Source organism: Electrophorus electricus, chromosome 23 (assembly GCF_041902795.1).
Source record: "Electrophorus electricus isolate QZ-2024a chromosome 23, ASM4190279v1, whole genome shotgun sequence".
Taxonomy (NCBI): domain Eukaryota; kingdom Metazoa; phylum Chordata; class Actinopteri; order Gymnotiformes; family Gymnotidae; genus Electrophorus; species Electrophorus electricus.
Genome location: NC_137519.1, coordinates 3,349,825 through 3,364,942, shown reverse-complemented (window position 1 = coordinate 3,364,942; position 15,118 = coordinate 3,349,825). Strand labels below are relative to the sequence as shown.

Below are 15,118 nucleotides of genomic sequence, written 5' to 3'. Positions count from 1 at the left end.
CGATGTTATGAAACAGACCCCTACTGTGCATGTTAATGCGAAGCTGTTTTTCCGTGACCGCAACCCCCAGACGCTTTGACAACCGGCAGACTGGGACGTTCGTGCTGTGCAGGAGCGCCAGCCGAGCGTTTGAGGTCCATGTGCGGCAGCAGGACTGTGGTGGCCGCCATTACCCCGTCACCTGCACCTGCGGACTAGCGGCGCGGGAGGGCAACCAGGTCGTGACCTTCGACATGTGCAGGGGCCAGCTGCAAGAGACACGCCCCCAGCTGTTCATTAAGAATTTGGGACCTCCCTTGGCCAATGAGGTTAAGATTCTCGAGACACATCGGGGCAAAAAAGTGACGGTATGTCTTTCGTTGAAGTAATAAAATAATGATGAACTTAGCACCCTGTACATCACCACTGAAGCTGATTTCACCACCCCCTCAACAGGGGAGGGGCTAACCATCAAACATGCAAAAACTTATTCTGACCATGTGCCACAGACACCGATAACTCATTGTTAAGAACGCCAGATCGATGACTCTTCGTTAATGGTACAAGCCGGTTAAGTGAAACCAGGTGGCGTCATGCTGAATTGAAGCAATTAGACCGCTGAAGCTGCATCATCTTATACTTACATCAGGTACTCTGGATCTGAAGGTCCTGTCAATTAGAAAAAGGTATGAGGTTTTGAAATCAACCTCCACCTCACTCTGCGCTGAACCAAAATGGATCCTTTGGAAAAATGATGTTGTTTAAAAGGTCAAAAATTGAAATTTGCTATAAGCAAGCTAACAATACTACATGTTGTATTAATGTCATAAGCCTGGCGACCTCTACTGTTACTGTAGTTTAGTTACTCACTTATTTACTCACTTATTTACTCGCTTATTTACTCGCTTATTTTATTTGCTTTGGCTTTTTAAACTTCATTTTTTATCAAGCCAGCTACTGTTCAACGCGAACAGTCTTGAAAAAAAGCTGCCAAACTGTGTAGAGATTTTGATATCTTTTATTGATATCTTTATCAATCATGCAGCAACATTCGTATTTTGAGTCCTTAGTCTCATAATTCAGAGGATCCACTGACTTTATGGAGAAGTGAAGCAATTTGAGGTGATTTTTCAAATGCACTGTTCATTTTAGCCATTGGGAAAAACACCCTTTAGACACGGAGTTCCTAATACGGGCATGACGACAATACTGTACTGTGGTTTGTACTGTGGTCTGTCTGTACTGCCTGTACTGTGGTCTGTCCATACTGTGGTTTGTACTGTGGTCTGTCTGTACTGTGGTGTGTCTGTACTGTGGTTTGTACTGTGGTGTGTCTGTACTGTGGTTTGAACTGTGGTCTGTCCGTACTGTGGTTTGTACTGGGGTGTGTCCGTACTGTGGTTTGTACTGTGGTGTGTCTGTACTGTGGTTTGAACTGTGGTCTGTCCGTACTGTGGTTTGTACTGTGGTGTGTCTGTACTGTGGTTTGTACTGTGGTGTGTCCGAACTGTGGTTTGTACTGTGGTGTGTCTGTACTGTGATCTGTCCATACTGTGGTTTGTACTGTGGTGTGTCTGTACTGTGGTTTGTACTGTGGTCTGTCTGTACTGTGGTTTGTACTGTGGTCTGTTTAAATTGTGGTTTGTACTGTGGTGTGTCTGTACTGTGGTGTGTCCGTACTGTGGTTTGTACTGTGGTTTGTACTGTGGTGTGTCTGTATTGTGGTTTGTACTGTGGTGTGTCTGTACTGTGCTGTGTCTGTACTGTGGCGTGTCTGTACTGTGGTTTGTACTGTGGTGTGTCCGTACTGTGGTTTGTACTGTGGTGTATCTGTACTGTGGTTTGTCTGTATTGTGGTTTGTACTGTGGTGTGTCTATACTGTGGTGTATCTGTATTGTGGTTTGTACTGTGGTGTGTCTGTACTGTGGTTTGTACTGTGGTGTGTCTGTACTGTGGTCTGTCTGTAAAGTGGTTTGTACTGTGGTGTGTCTGTACTGTGGTTTGTGCTGTGGTTTGTCTGTACTGTGGTGTGTCTGTACTGTGGTCTGTTTGTACTGTGGTTTGTACTGTGGTGTGTCTGTACTGTGCTGTGTCTGTACTGTGCTGTGTCTGTACTGTGGTTTGTACTGTGGTGTGTCTGTACTGTGGTTTGTACTGTGGTTTGTCCGTACTGTGGTCTGTCCATACTGTGGTTTGTCTGTACTGTGGTCTGTCCGTGCTGTGGTTTGTCTGTACTGTGGTCTGTCCATACTGTGGTCTGTCCGTACTGTGGTTTGTCTGTACTGTGGTCTGTCCATACTGTGGTCTGTCCGTACTGTAGAGAGTACAGCCACTGGTGGTTTAAGCATCTGGCCTACAGACTTCCATACCTGCTCCTGTTGTCACAGAAACATGGCTGAATGCCTTTATATGAGCTGTGTGAGCTAGTGGCATGTTTCCTCCTGTGGAAAAATGCCTTTTTTGTCAGAAGACCATTATGGTGGAGACTCTCCGCGTCCGTGTTCGTCTGCGTGTCCACCCGTGGCTTTTAAGTGGGGGAAAATGTATGTTCACCGAGTCCTGTCATTTCTGCTGGAAGACTGGCTTTCACGTATGTTACTCGAGGCCCATTTTGCAAACACAAGGTTACACTCAGAACAAAGTCATATTTCACCGGCTGTTCACCTCATTCAACATTAATCCTTAATTCAACTACATGCACAATGCATTTCACAACTCCTAATTTCACCACTCAGCCCACCAGGAAATCTCCGCCGGCGTCACTGTAAACCTCGAGAGTTCAAACTTTGGACACGCGGATGTTTGTTTTCTCTGTAGAATTTTTCTGGAAGGTAAACACAAACTTGCGTGTTTGGGATAGAGGGCTTTCATCCTCTTTTAAATGCGGATCACCTGCGACCGCCGCACTGTCAAACATGCGGATTAATCTCTGGACTCCAGCTCTCCGGAATTCGATAGATTAGATAGACTAGCCGAGATGAACTGGAACTAAATGCGACCCTTGGTAGATGCAATGGAGTCATTTTTTTACTGGAGTAATTTAGGTTAAATAATTATTTGTTTGTTTTTTTAGTGTTTTTGCATAAAAACCTGACTGGCATGTTCAAGCCTAAACTCTTACTCATATGTGCCATTAAACATATTGTTAAAACCTACTTCTGTTCCGTAATGCAGATGATTTTTTTGACATGCTCACGAGTGGTTCCATGGGTTGCTTTTAGCAGAGAGATTAAGGAGCTGGTATGATTGTTTAATTCGTCATTACAGAAAGCCGCTTCTTCATATTAGCGTGCATCGAAATCCCGCAATGTATCGATCCAGGGCTTTGCGACGTGATCCCTCGAGAAAACCTCCTAAGGTGACGTTTTTATGTCCCACGTCCAAAAGGCGTGCGCGACGTGCCTGATCCAGGCGCGGCGTTACAAAAAACGAAACATCCACGTTCGAAGCACTGACCTACCCTTTAAACTGCGCCACGCCTTCAGGTGCTGTTCCCCTCCGGAGCGTTTGTGAGAGCGGATGTGCACGACCGGGGCATGAGCGTGTCCGTGCGCGTCCCCAGCCGGGACTTCAACGGCACACGAGGCCTGTGCGGCACCTTCGACGGAAACAGCCAGAACGACTTCCATAGTCCGGACGGCACCGCCTACCAGAGCGGAGAGCTGGACCTCTTCATACAGGACTGGAGGTACTGACCCGGCGACGTCACCGCCCGTGTCGCCGTGGTTACAAACACACTGAACGCGACCTTGCCAGTCCAGTGATTATTCATATTGTTCTGGCACTAGGCTGGTGCAGGAGTTTCAGGGAACTTCCAAAACATTAAGAAAAACAACACGATGGCTGTGTTTTGTAGGCATATATGTGTTTTCCATGTTTCTTTGAGTTGGTTTCTTTTGTGGATACTACTGACCATGACTTAAAACACATACAACACGAGGGCAAACTTTTAATGAGCCTCAGATTTTTTTTGTCATGACCCTGAAGCCGCAGGTGATGGAGAGCTGAGGGAGCTATTAAGACAAATTTGTTTTTTTATTTATGTAACCTTGACTTACTTCTGTTTTCTTCTTTCTGAGGGATAAAAGAAGGGGCAGGGTACTCAACGTGAATGGATAACCTTTCTCAAATCCTAAGTCCTCTCCAGATTGCATGTCTTGGGGACTTAATTCAAAAGGCTAATGCGAGAGCTCGTTTCCAGAGGCCGTATTTCTGTTTTATTGCGCCGTACCAGGGTTGCGCCGGGGGAGAGCCTGTTTGACCGCACCCCCCCTGCCGAGGCTGGGCCGTCCGAGCGGCCTTTCTGCGCCTGCCAGGGTGGATACGGCCCCGCCCCCGGCTCTCGGGAGGACCTGTCCGCTCTGTTCGAGCCTCAGCCTGCGCCCTGCTGTCTCTCCCGTGACCACGTGGACCGCGCCTTGCTCTTCCCATCCAGAGACGTCACAGCTGAGCACACGGCCGACGCCCACCTGCAGCGGACGGCCGCGCTCTCGGCAGAGGAGCTCCGGGTGGACTCGCTGTTTGAGCCCGTGACCCCTCGCTCCAGAGAATCCGCGCCTCACCCACCCGGGACACGAAGCTCCGTCACCCAGTGGCGCGCCCAGACGACCCCCAGCCTGACCCGCGTGGACCTGCCGGGCTCCCAGGAGGACCAACTGTCGTCCCCGCGCCCGGCGGACACCATCGCCCCCTGGCCTGCGCCCGACACCCTCGCCTCAGCCCGGGCGCTGGAGCTCTGCCGGGCGTCCCTGCTTGGCTCCGCGGTGGGCGTGGTCTGCGCCGGGCTCCTGGGCCGTCGGCTGGAGGAGGCCGTGGGCCTGTGCGTCCTGGACCTGCGGATGAAGGACGACCCGGCCCGGGCGGACGCGCTGCTGCCCTTCCTAGAGAATGAATGCGAGAGATGGTGGCTGGAGCTCCGTGCTCAGCATCCGCCCGTCGCCGCGGCGACGCCGGACGTGCGCGCGGCCCTGCGGTGCCCCAACGCGTGCAGTGGTGACGGCCGGTGCGAGGAAGGGGGTTGCCGTTGCCGTCCGGGACGCGACGGCCATGACTCCGGCCTCGCCGTCAGTAAGTCTCCGTTACCCAGGCTCCCATCACAGCCTGACCGCACTCCCAATCAGCTAGTGCTTCTGAAGCCAGTCTGCAGGGAGTCCCAGACCTGCGAGACTGCCATCTAATTACAGCCCAGGCGAGCGCCTAATTAAAGGCTCTGCTGATTGTAAGACCGGTTGAAGCCGGTTTGTTTTAGCTGGACCTGAGACCCTGCAGGGGTTTTTTGCATACAGCCCCTCCTAGCCAGCAAGGCCGACACGCTTTGAGTCTGTATTGTCCCGTTTCCGTTTGTCTTTCCTCCACGTTATCGATCCAGCTGGTCAGATAATGAACTCGGGTTGTGACGGGAAAACAAAAAAATGTGCAATGCGTACGGGCCAATGATCAAAATCGCATATCTCAAACCTCGGCCTCTACGTTCCGCGAAAAAAAACAACAACTCCTGTGTAGATTATGTGGTTATAATCTACAGATTATATGGTAGTCTGCGTTGATGGTGTTTGCAGATTAAGTCAGGAGTGTCGTCTCCACCAGCTGGGTGTGGAGTAGGGAGGGCTCGGGTGGAGCAATGCACGGTGGTGCCGCTTCGCACTCCACCTCCTGCCAGAGTGTCGGCGTTCCTCGACCTCGTCTGAAAGGGGGAGGGCCCGCACGAGCTTCCCCGGCATCGCCGCTCGCTCGAGCGCCAGCTTCCTGTCGGGGATTTTTAACAGTTTGGCGCTCGTCCCTGGAGCTGCCCCGGGACGGTGCTGTCACGCCGAATGAGCCAGCTCTGGAAACCCAGCGACGTTTTCCAAAGGCGCGTGTCCGCTCCCTTAATCCGGGGCTTTCGCTCCAAATTTAATCTGATATGTTTCTGCTTTTGATTACGGAACAGCGTTTTTGCTTTTTTTTTCCCTTTCCAGGCATTCCCGGTAGCCGAAACGGGTTTAATTAAAGAGGAGAAGGGAACCCTCAATCTGCAGCTGTTTTTAACAGATGGTTCGCAAGATGCCAGATCATCTCGGCGGCTTCGGAACGGATCTCTTCCCCGGCCCTCGTCGTTCCCCCAAGTCTTGAGCTCCGTTACCCCCACCACCCACCCACCTCTCCCTCCCCCACATGTGCTTAAATTACGCCTCTTAATTACATTCTCCGCTGGATGGCATTATCTCCGGTCCCTAAACTCGTTTCATGTACTCGCCACCTCCAAGAAATGGCTCTCTGAGGCGGTGCCCGTATCTCCAGAGACAGGCCAGATGGCAGGCTCGTGCGCGCGTGAGGGCGCGGGAGTGCATTTGCGTTGTCGTGTGTGTAAACCCGTCGTGGAGCTAAACACCCGACCTCGTCCCCGCGCTTCATGATGGGATGCTGTAAAAGTCCTTGAGCGGGCATTAGCAGCAGTCTCTTGCGGGCATATCAGGCAGACACTAACAGGACCCTGGTTCCCCCAGCTGGGCCTCTTATCACCGAGGGGTAATTATGCAGGGGGAAAGCCAGCGGTTGGTCTGCATCCAGGAGAGAGACGTGCACTGATAAACGTCAGAATCGGCTCAAGGTGCAATCCCTCCCCCCGTCCATCCCTGCACCCCCCTGAAGCTGCCCATATACCTCACAATGGGAGGAGGGGCTTGAGGGTGGGAGGGGTTTCAATCCAATTAGCAAGCGGATTAAGAATGGCGAGGCGAGATGGGGTCATTTATCGTGCACTTCAGCCCCTCTGCCGGGAGTCGCTGATTTATGGCGTCCTCCCCGGGATGAGGGGCGGGGTTTCGGCCGTGGCGGCAGGATAAATCTGACTAATTGGCTGAGCGATGGCACGCTGGTGGCACGCCTCCCTCTGTGGCGCCGGGCTGGGCGGAGATCCATCAGGCCTGCTCTATGTCCTCACACGGCCGTTCGTCACGCTTACGGGCTCGCTTTGTTCGTGCGCTGCATGTTGGAGATCCGTTCAAACCTCGCTCCTGCTCCCTGGACAAGTTCTGTTTGCTTCTGCTCTATTTGAGCTCGCGGGCCGTTTGAGCTCTGTTTGAGTTCCAGGCGTTTGAGCTCCGCTTCGGCTCTCTTTAAATTCCGTCTGAGTTCTGTTTGCGTGTGCTTTGTTCAAGGTCTCTTTCAGCTTAGTTCTCTTCCTTGCTCGTCACGAGGCCTGTCGCGTAGCTCTCTGAAACAAGGGAAAATATGAAAACCTTTCAGTCCCGCCACAAAAGAGCATAAGACTTTTATTCCCACTTTTATTCTTTATTAGTTGTTGAGATTTTTATATACTTAATTTTTTTATATAATCAATTTACTCCTGATATTTTTAATCAAGGGCTCACTCGCATCAAATCCTACAGAGCTTGAATGCCAGATCAGACCTCGGCAGATTCAGTAGGTTCTCGTGAGCATGATTGGACCACCAGAGCTCTGGTCCGACGGGTCTCAAGCTGCCAGGGCGTGTTAGAACCTCGGGAACGACACTGGTGCATATTCAGAGCCCATTGGTTCAAGAGGGGCTGACCTCTGACCCCTCAGTGGTCTCGGAAGGAAGGCCACACTGCTTTTCGGAGCGACCTCTCTCAGAGCAGAGCGCTCGCGCAGCACAATCCGAAAGCTGCTGTTTCAGCTTGTTTCTTCTGCCGTTCCCATGTGTGCGCGTGTGGCTGGAAAAAAAACAATCATCCTCTCACAAATCTCCTTTCGATAAGTTTTATTTACTCTCCTGTAGTCGGTTTGCTGTCTAGTTTGTGAGAACTGAAAGTGAACTTTCCCTGTTTTTTAAATTTATTTATTTATATTGGATATTGTGAGCTTTTATGAGCACATTAAAATACATGCCATCTGGAAGTAGCTGGGGACGGACCAAAAGCAGATTATGAGTGCAAGTGCCTAAGTGCCGCCCCTCTGTAGAGAGAGAGAGAGAGAGAGAGAGAGAGAGAGAGAGAGAGGGAGGGAGCGAGAGAGCGCGCACTCTTTTACTTCAATAGCTCTTGTTCTTTTTCTTCCCCGTGTAAAGTGCCCAGACTCACACACTTTAACAAAGTGTTCAGGGTTACTTTGCATAAGTGCACCTATGTGGAGTTAGTGTTTGAGGTGTTTGAGTTAGTGTTTGAGTGTTTAATGTGAATTAAAGGTGGCGTTTCCCATAGAGACCAGAAGCAGTTACTATGGGCTAGGAATTGGATTTCTTTTTTTTTAAGCTGGTTTATCAGGAGCCAGGCTTGGCTCAGTCACAGCGGATATTAATCATGGCTTGTGCTAGCACTCAGATGAGGATATAGTTCTCTTTTTTGTTCATTTTTATCCCCTGTTTTGTATATTTCCTTTTAAGCCCGTATTGCCGTATTGATTTGGCTTTGACTGATGCAGAACCCGACCCGTCGTCACTGCTGTGTGGTAATGTTAGCTAACACGGCCCTGGGGGTGACTGGGGGGGGGGGGGGGCATGGGAGTGGGGTGACGGGGGGGGGGGTTGGGCGTGGCATGGGAGTGGGGTGTGTGGGGGGGCGTCATGGGAGTGGGGTGACGGGGGGGGGGGGGGGCGTGGCATGGGCGTGGGGTGTGTGTGTTGGGGGGGGGCATGTCCAGGGAGCAGGGTGACGGGGGGCGTGGCATGGGAGTGGGGGTGGGTGTGGCCTTGGAGTTGGGGGGAGGGGCATGTCCTGGGCAGGTAGCTGATGCCATGTGCTCTTGCTCAGGCCAGTCAGAAACCCGTGGTCCTGCAGCCGTGTGTGTGTCTGTGTGTTTTTCTTGGTGTGACCAAATTATATAGTGTTGACATTGCAGGGACCTTCTCCTGCTCCCCATGAGATACAAGGTGCTGTGCAGTTCAATATTTTAGCATCTGTGTCAGGCCACAAAGCTGATTTAATGTAATGTGCTTGTGTGTGTGTGTGTGTGTGTGTGTGTGTGTGTGTGTGTGTGTGTGTGTGTGTGTGTGTGTGTGTGTCTTTGCAGGCCAGTCCATCGAGCTCACTGATTTAGAGAACAACGGTCTGTGTGATGTCCGGACGCACCACTGCGACAACGTGAGAGTGTTCGGCCTGGGCTTCATTGAGTCCGAGCGCCTGATCTGCCTCGTCACCAGATTCATGGTGTGTGGTGTGGTGTGTGTGTGTGTTTGCCTTTATGTCTTTCATAACCCAACCTCACTATGACTTGAGTCGCAAAGTAGCCAGTATTTACAGTGATAATTTCTTGGATGAACTGAAATCAAAGCCAAATGTATTCCAGCTGTTCGGGCTGAAGACGTCTCAGCTGTTCTCTCATCTTCGCTGTGCTTAAACTCATCTACCCTTCTCCTGTCCTTTCTAATACTGCCAAGATCACATTTTCTCTTTATAATGCCATTTACTGAAGTAGCTCTTTACAGTATTCCATTAGAGAGACTTTATGGATCGTGGCGGAACTGTGTTTGATATCTAACGTGCCATCTGTCTCAATTCATAATTAAAAGCATGAAATTAAGAGGAGGGGAGGACATCTCATGAGATATAAACAGAATAAATATCTGGAAACCTGTCATTACACACAGGGACGAGTCTCTTAATATCCCACAGACACAGTCGGTAATTTTGAAGTACCCCTTGCGACTTTGTAGAGGATAAAGCCGTGCGCGCGCGCGTGTTGGTAGTTCCTATATGTACCTTTATATGTATATACGTAAAGCAACCACTCTGGGTATGAGAGAAATCCATATGCTGTAGATGTGTGTGTATAGAGAGATATACACACCAAAAGTAACCAAGGTTTCCAGAGAATGAAGAAAAGACGTTCCCACGCAAACCATTTCTAAAGCTGTGGGAGGAGAAGCTGGTATCTATGGTGAGGCCATGAAAAAAAACCCAAAAAACATTTTCAATCTGGATTTAGAGACGCCCGCATTATATATGCATAAATGTATATATGTATATATGCATTATTCATGTCATTATATAACAATAATATAATAGCAGAACAGTGAATAATATTGTACAGATATGGGTCAGGAGCACCGAGCATCACAAAATGAGGACGGGGTGGGTGAAGGGCTAAAAGTTCCGTGGCAGATTCCAGCGCTGACCTCCTGGGGTTTTCATGCCACAATAATATCTGGAGATTACCCATGCCCAGATCTGTTGGAGCTGACGGGATTCAAGGGGAGCGTTTCTGAATATGTGGGTCATCAAACGTTGAAGCTGATTGGCTACGCCAGCGGACCACCGCGTCAGAGTCTCCACCTAACACCAGGACTCTCTAGTTCACGCTTTTTGGCAAAGATTGGCCCCTCTAATAAAAACCAAGCGTTGGTTGAACACCACAGTCTGCATGAACATTGGGGCTGACATCTCCGAGTGGTCCAGACAGCGAGTTTAACATGCTGCACCAAAGCCAGGGTGTCAACTCCCAAGTGCCACAGTTCCCTGCTGTGTGATAATGTACTATGCCACAGCACATCTCAAATGTGTGGGTTCCATGTTTACACCAGCGAGCTCAGTGTACTTTAGCAGCCTCTTCAGTGTATGGATAACTGCTGTGGTTATAGATGTTAGGGTAGGAAACATTGCAGTGTAGTACCTTGGCATTTAGCTGACACTTTATCCAGAGCAATTATGACTGAGTACAATTCGAGCAATTGAGGGTTAAGGGCCTTGCTCGGGGGCCCGACAGTGGGGCTTGAACCAGCAACCTTCTGATTAAAAGTCAACTACTAAGCCACCACTCCCCTAGCATGAGGTTTCCACTGTGGTTTCACCCGGTACTACGGCAGAAGCGTTCTGCTCGCACAGCTGATGAAGAACTTCTAAAAAGCCAGAGCTACCCAACATGGAACATCAAGCGTCCCTCAGTCTCTTATTTTCTGCGAGTCTCTCTGTCTCTCTCAGTCCCTCCCAGTCTCCCAGTCTCATAGACCTCCCCGGGTTCGTCCGGAGAGTCACTCCGGATGACTGCTGGTCTCTCTGCCCCTCCTGTGCTTCTTCTGTGTCTTGCTGTTCACTGTGCACTGTAGTCCATCTGGAGGACACTAAATTCTAAATTCACTAAATTCTCTGCGTTCCAAAACAGCGCAAAAGGCCAAAGATTAGACTCGGAAGAGGCATTCCTCATTAAGAATGCATGAATACTCTCATCCTTAATTTGTTTTTTACGATTAATATTACACAAGTGTCCTATGAATATGTCGGCAACCGAATTTCACATGGAAAATATATGTATTCTCTTCACATTCAGGCTCCAATTAACAAGTCATTAAATTTTAACAAGAAGACATCAACCTCACTTCTTCCATATGTTAACAATAATATTAAAGTGCTATAAATCCCTCTGATTTAAAAAAAATGTAATATTATAGTTCTCAAAGAACACGTCTAATACAAAAAGACTTTTTTCACATACATTTAACCAAACAGTGGATTATGCAATTTACAGAAAAGAGCAATATCATGTACATAACATGAATTATTCTACACTTTTACACATGACACTCTGTAGGAACGGATTATTATTCATGCCTGCTCAAACAGGCTGTATACCCAAGCTTTAACACATCAGAGGAGATCCTCTGGTTAATTCCATGCATCTTATGAAAACCAAAGAGGGGCTCTCTGATTTGCCCATTGTTCGTTTTGTTCTGCTCACTTGTCCTGTGTGTTGCTTTCCTAGCGCGTGAAAGGGGCGTGGTCCGGCGGACGTGAGCAGCGCGCCAGAGCCTCGTTCATCAGCTCCAAAGCCGTCGACTGCGCCGTTCCCCCGGCCGGCGGTGCGACCTCTGACCCCGCGGGCCCCCTGCAGGCGTATTCCCGATGGGAGATAAAAGTACGTGTTGGGCTTTGCGGAGACAGTGGAGCGCAGAATGGGATGCTAATCACGGGTTTGGAATCTTGACAGTTCTTGGTCACTGGCAGGGACTTTGACATTTCTGACCAAACTACCCCATCTGTTCTTCAATCATGCCTGGGCATTTTCAAGGCCAAATATGCTATTCAGAAACACTAGCATGGAAGTGAATGAACAGCTAGCCTTCATGTTCTACTAGCTTTCAATAAGGTATCTGCTATATGATTAGCCTTTGGTAGTACAGACCCCCCCCCCAAACACACACACAAGTGGGTTTTTTTCAGGGATGCATCGTTGCAGTGCGAGAGATGGTGCACGTTGGGATGACAGGGTTGCCATGTTGGACTATAACCCCAGCTAGTGGGGTTAAGTGCCTTTGCTCAAGGCACAACAGCAGCGGTCAGAGGAAGGGCAGAGGTACTGAAACCCGCTGCCATCCAGCAATAGGTCAGTGTCCCCATGGGCTCCTGTACGAGATTCGAACCTGGAACCCAAACCTGGAGCCAATCCCGATGCGGGGGGGGTTAAACGACCGCGGGAATAAAAGTTTCGAAAACGGCCATATCCTTGGTGAGAAACGCTTCTTTGATGCTCAGCATTTGTCAGTCGGGAGTGGAGTTGAGGGGCGGGGACATGGGTAATAAATGGGGAGCTATAAACCTGAAGGCACCATTGGCTCCCCATCTGCGTCCTGATTGGAAGGTGGAGAGCAGCGTCAGCAGAGGGCACTCATCTGATCCTCGCTCGCCCCCTCCCCCGACTGCCTCATCCCGCTGCCCGGCCAGCGCCTGAAAGGCCGGGAGGAAGTGACACGGCTGGCGCAGGAAGTCTCCTTCACGGTGAAGGGTTTAAGGGTGCGGGCCGGGCCGGGCTGCGCCGCGCCGCGCGATCAGGCTCGGCGATGGGAGCGGGAGCGTGCGTGTAGGTGGTCGGGTGGGGGTGGGTGGGAGCCGGTGCTGTAAAATACGGTGACTTCGGAAGGGCAGCGAGGCGGGAAACAGGCGGCTTACCGTCCGGAATGGGAGCAGAGGCATGGCAATCATATTTATGGCTCAGGACGAGCCTCCGAGGATATGGGTGGGGAAGATGAGAGCTGCATTCCTCTATGCGCATCGCTGACTTTACCGGAGAAAGAGTTCGTCGGGATCCTTGACATTCTGGACACGGCGAGAACGCCGACGTTACAGACATCTCTGCGTTCTCGGCCCGAGTCTGGTTTAATATAGCCTCAGTTGTTCTGTTCGTGTCTGAGGTTCTGAGCATGCGTGCATGCTTGCGTGTGCGTGCGTGTGTGTTATAAACGAGCGACCGAAGCCAGCCCCGTGATGGAGGTGTTCATTAGTGTGAATGAGAATGTTAACGGAGGCATGCGGAGCGTTGGAAGGTTACGGGAAAGTCAGAAGCCCAGAAAATGGATCACTGACAGCCTCATCAACACTGTCTTTCCCACATCAATCTGCGGAGCATCAGGACAACCTTAGCCTACCTTTCCTTCCACTGGAAACAAATGGAAAAATGTGCACAGGAAATGTCGATTACTGGGCTGTGCCGTTATTGGCTGTCTGGGGTTCAGCGCAATATTCTGTTGGATGCACCTTTTGTTCAGTAATCGAGTGACCCTTGGGATTTCTCTGTGTTACGTCTCGCTCTCTGTCTTGCTCTCTCTCAGGTATCTAATGACGGCAGTGCATCCAGTAACGGGAAGGTTCTGACAATCTTTGATGGTGGGTGTCAGCAGTGTGTGCCTTCTGGGCTCTGTAAATTAAAGGTAACACATACGCACACACACACACATATACACTCAAAGAGGGGCTTGGATCGGTGTGCAGTAGATTCCCGAGTAATTTATATTCAGTCATGTACACCATTACTCGAACCAGCCCATAGCTGACAGAGAAACTACTGCGTCGATTTATCACTGACCAACCTTTTGTCTATCCTTCTGTTAACTGCATCTATCCATCCGCTCATTCATCTGTCTAGCCAGCGCTCTATTAATTCCTTCATCTACCTATCCATCCATATATCTATCCATCCTGCGGTGAATCCCAGCATCTTATCCATCCATCCATGCACGGTTCAGCCAACCTTCCACCTGTCTATGAATTTTAACATCTGTCTCATCATCTATGTATCCATTTATTCATCTTGACTTTTCTACAGTAAGTGTGCATCATTCCAACAGGCAGACGAAGTATGGGTTTACTATAAGGAGTGTGTGTGTGTGTACATATGTGTGTAGATAAGAGCTGTTCACAGAGGAGCAGCTGTGTGTGTGTGTGTGTGTGAGAGAGAGAGAGAGAGAGAGAGAGAGAGAGAGAGAGAGAGAGAGAGAGAGCGAGAGGCCTCACTCCTGTGCTGACGACGTGGTGTGTGTGATGCCTGTCTGGCACACAGTGGAAGACGCAGCTCTGCTCTCCAGCTGTGAGGAGAACATCATTCACCACACCATGGCAGAGAGAGCAATCGCTCCACAGCCCGGGTCCAACTGGACTTCCATCTCTCTCTCTCTCTCTCTCTCTCTCTCTCTCTCTCTCTCTCTCCTTCCACTGATCTGTCTCTCTTTATATGGTTGCTTCGGGTGTTATGCTCCACTGTAGAATGCCCATATGCTGTAAAATGCTGTACTCTGTGTGTGTGTGTTGGAGGGGGTGTTTTCTCCTTTTTTTGCAAAAGACAGGTAAAGCTGCCAAGATAACTGAACCTCCACATCCTTTTTGCTCTCCTATCTGATGTCAAACACATCTCTTCCTGCATCTGTTTCCCTCCATACATTTCACGTCCTCTTTCAAAACATCAAGTGCCAAAGAGATTTTAAAAATGTTTAAGATGTTTACTTTCTCCCAGGACTGAGAAGGACTGCCCAAGATCTCGAAAAAGACACCAAAGGACATTTCAAGACATTTTTCTCTCTCCCCTCTCTCTCTCTCCCCCCCTCTCTCTCTCTCTCTCCTCTCTCTCTCCCCCCTCCCCCTCTCTCACTCCCTCTCTCTCTCTCTCTCTCTCTCTCCCCCCTCCCCCTCTCTCTCTCCCCCCCTCTCTCCCCCTCTCTCTCTCTCTCTCTCTCTCTCCTCCCCTCCCCCTCTCCCTCTCTCTCCCCCTCCCCCTCTCTCTCTCTCTCTCTCTCTCTCTCTCTCTCCCTCTCTCTCTCCCCCTCCCCTCTCTCTCTCTCCCCCTCTCCCTCTCTCTCTCTCCCCCTCTCTCTCTCTCTCTCTCTCCCCCTCTCTCTCTCTCTCCCCCTCTCTCTCCCCCCTTCCCCCTCCTCTCTCTCTCTCTCTCTCTCTCTCCCCCTCTCTCTCCCCCTCCTCT

At 50.2% G+C, this 15,118-nt stretch overlaps 1 protein-coding gene across 1 annotated transcript in view; it reads left to right on the top strand.

Annotated features, from left to right (window-relative positions):
• si:ch211-246m6.5 (von Willebrand factor D and EGF domain-containing protein) overlaps nucleotides 1-15,118 on the top strand; it is an 80,327-nt gene that overhangs the window by 32,355 nt on the left and 32,854 nt on the right. The window contains exons 11-16 of the mRNA XM_081706547.1: nucleotides 71-347; nucleotides 3,466-3,668; nucleotides 4,215-5,047; nucleotides 8,951-9,087; nucleotides 11,636-11,788; nucleotides 13,479-13,577. Coding sequence (XP_081562673.1) covers nucleotides 71-347; nucleotides 3,466-3,668; nucleotides 4,215-5,047; nucleotides 8,951-9,087; nucleotides 11,636-11,788; nucleotides 13,479-13,577 — 1,702 coding nt within the window. The remainder of the gene's footprint in view (nucleotides 1-70; nucleotides 348-3,465; nucleotides 3,669-4,214; nucleotides 5,048-8,950; nucleotides 9,088-11,635; nucleotides 11,789-13,478; nucleotides 13,578-15,118) is intronic.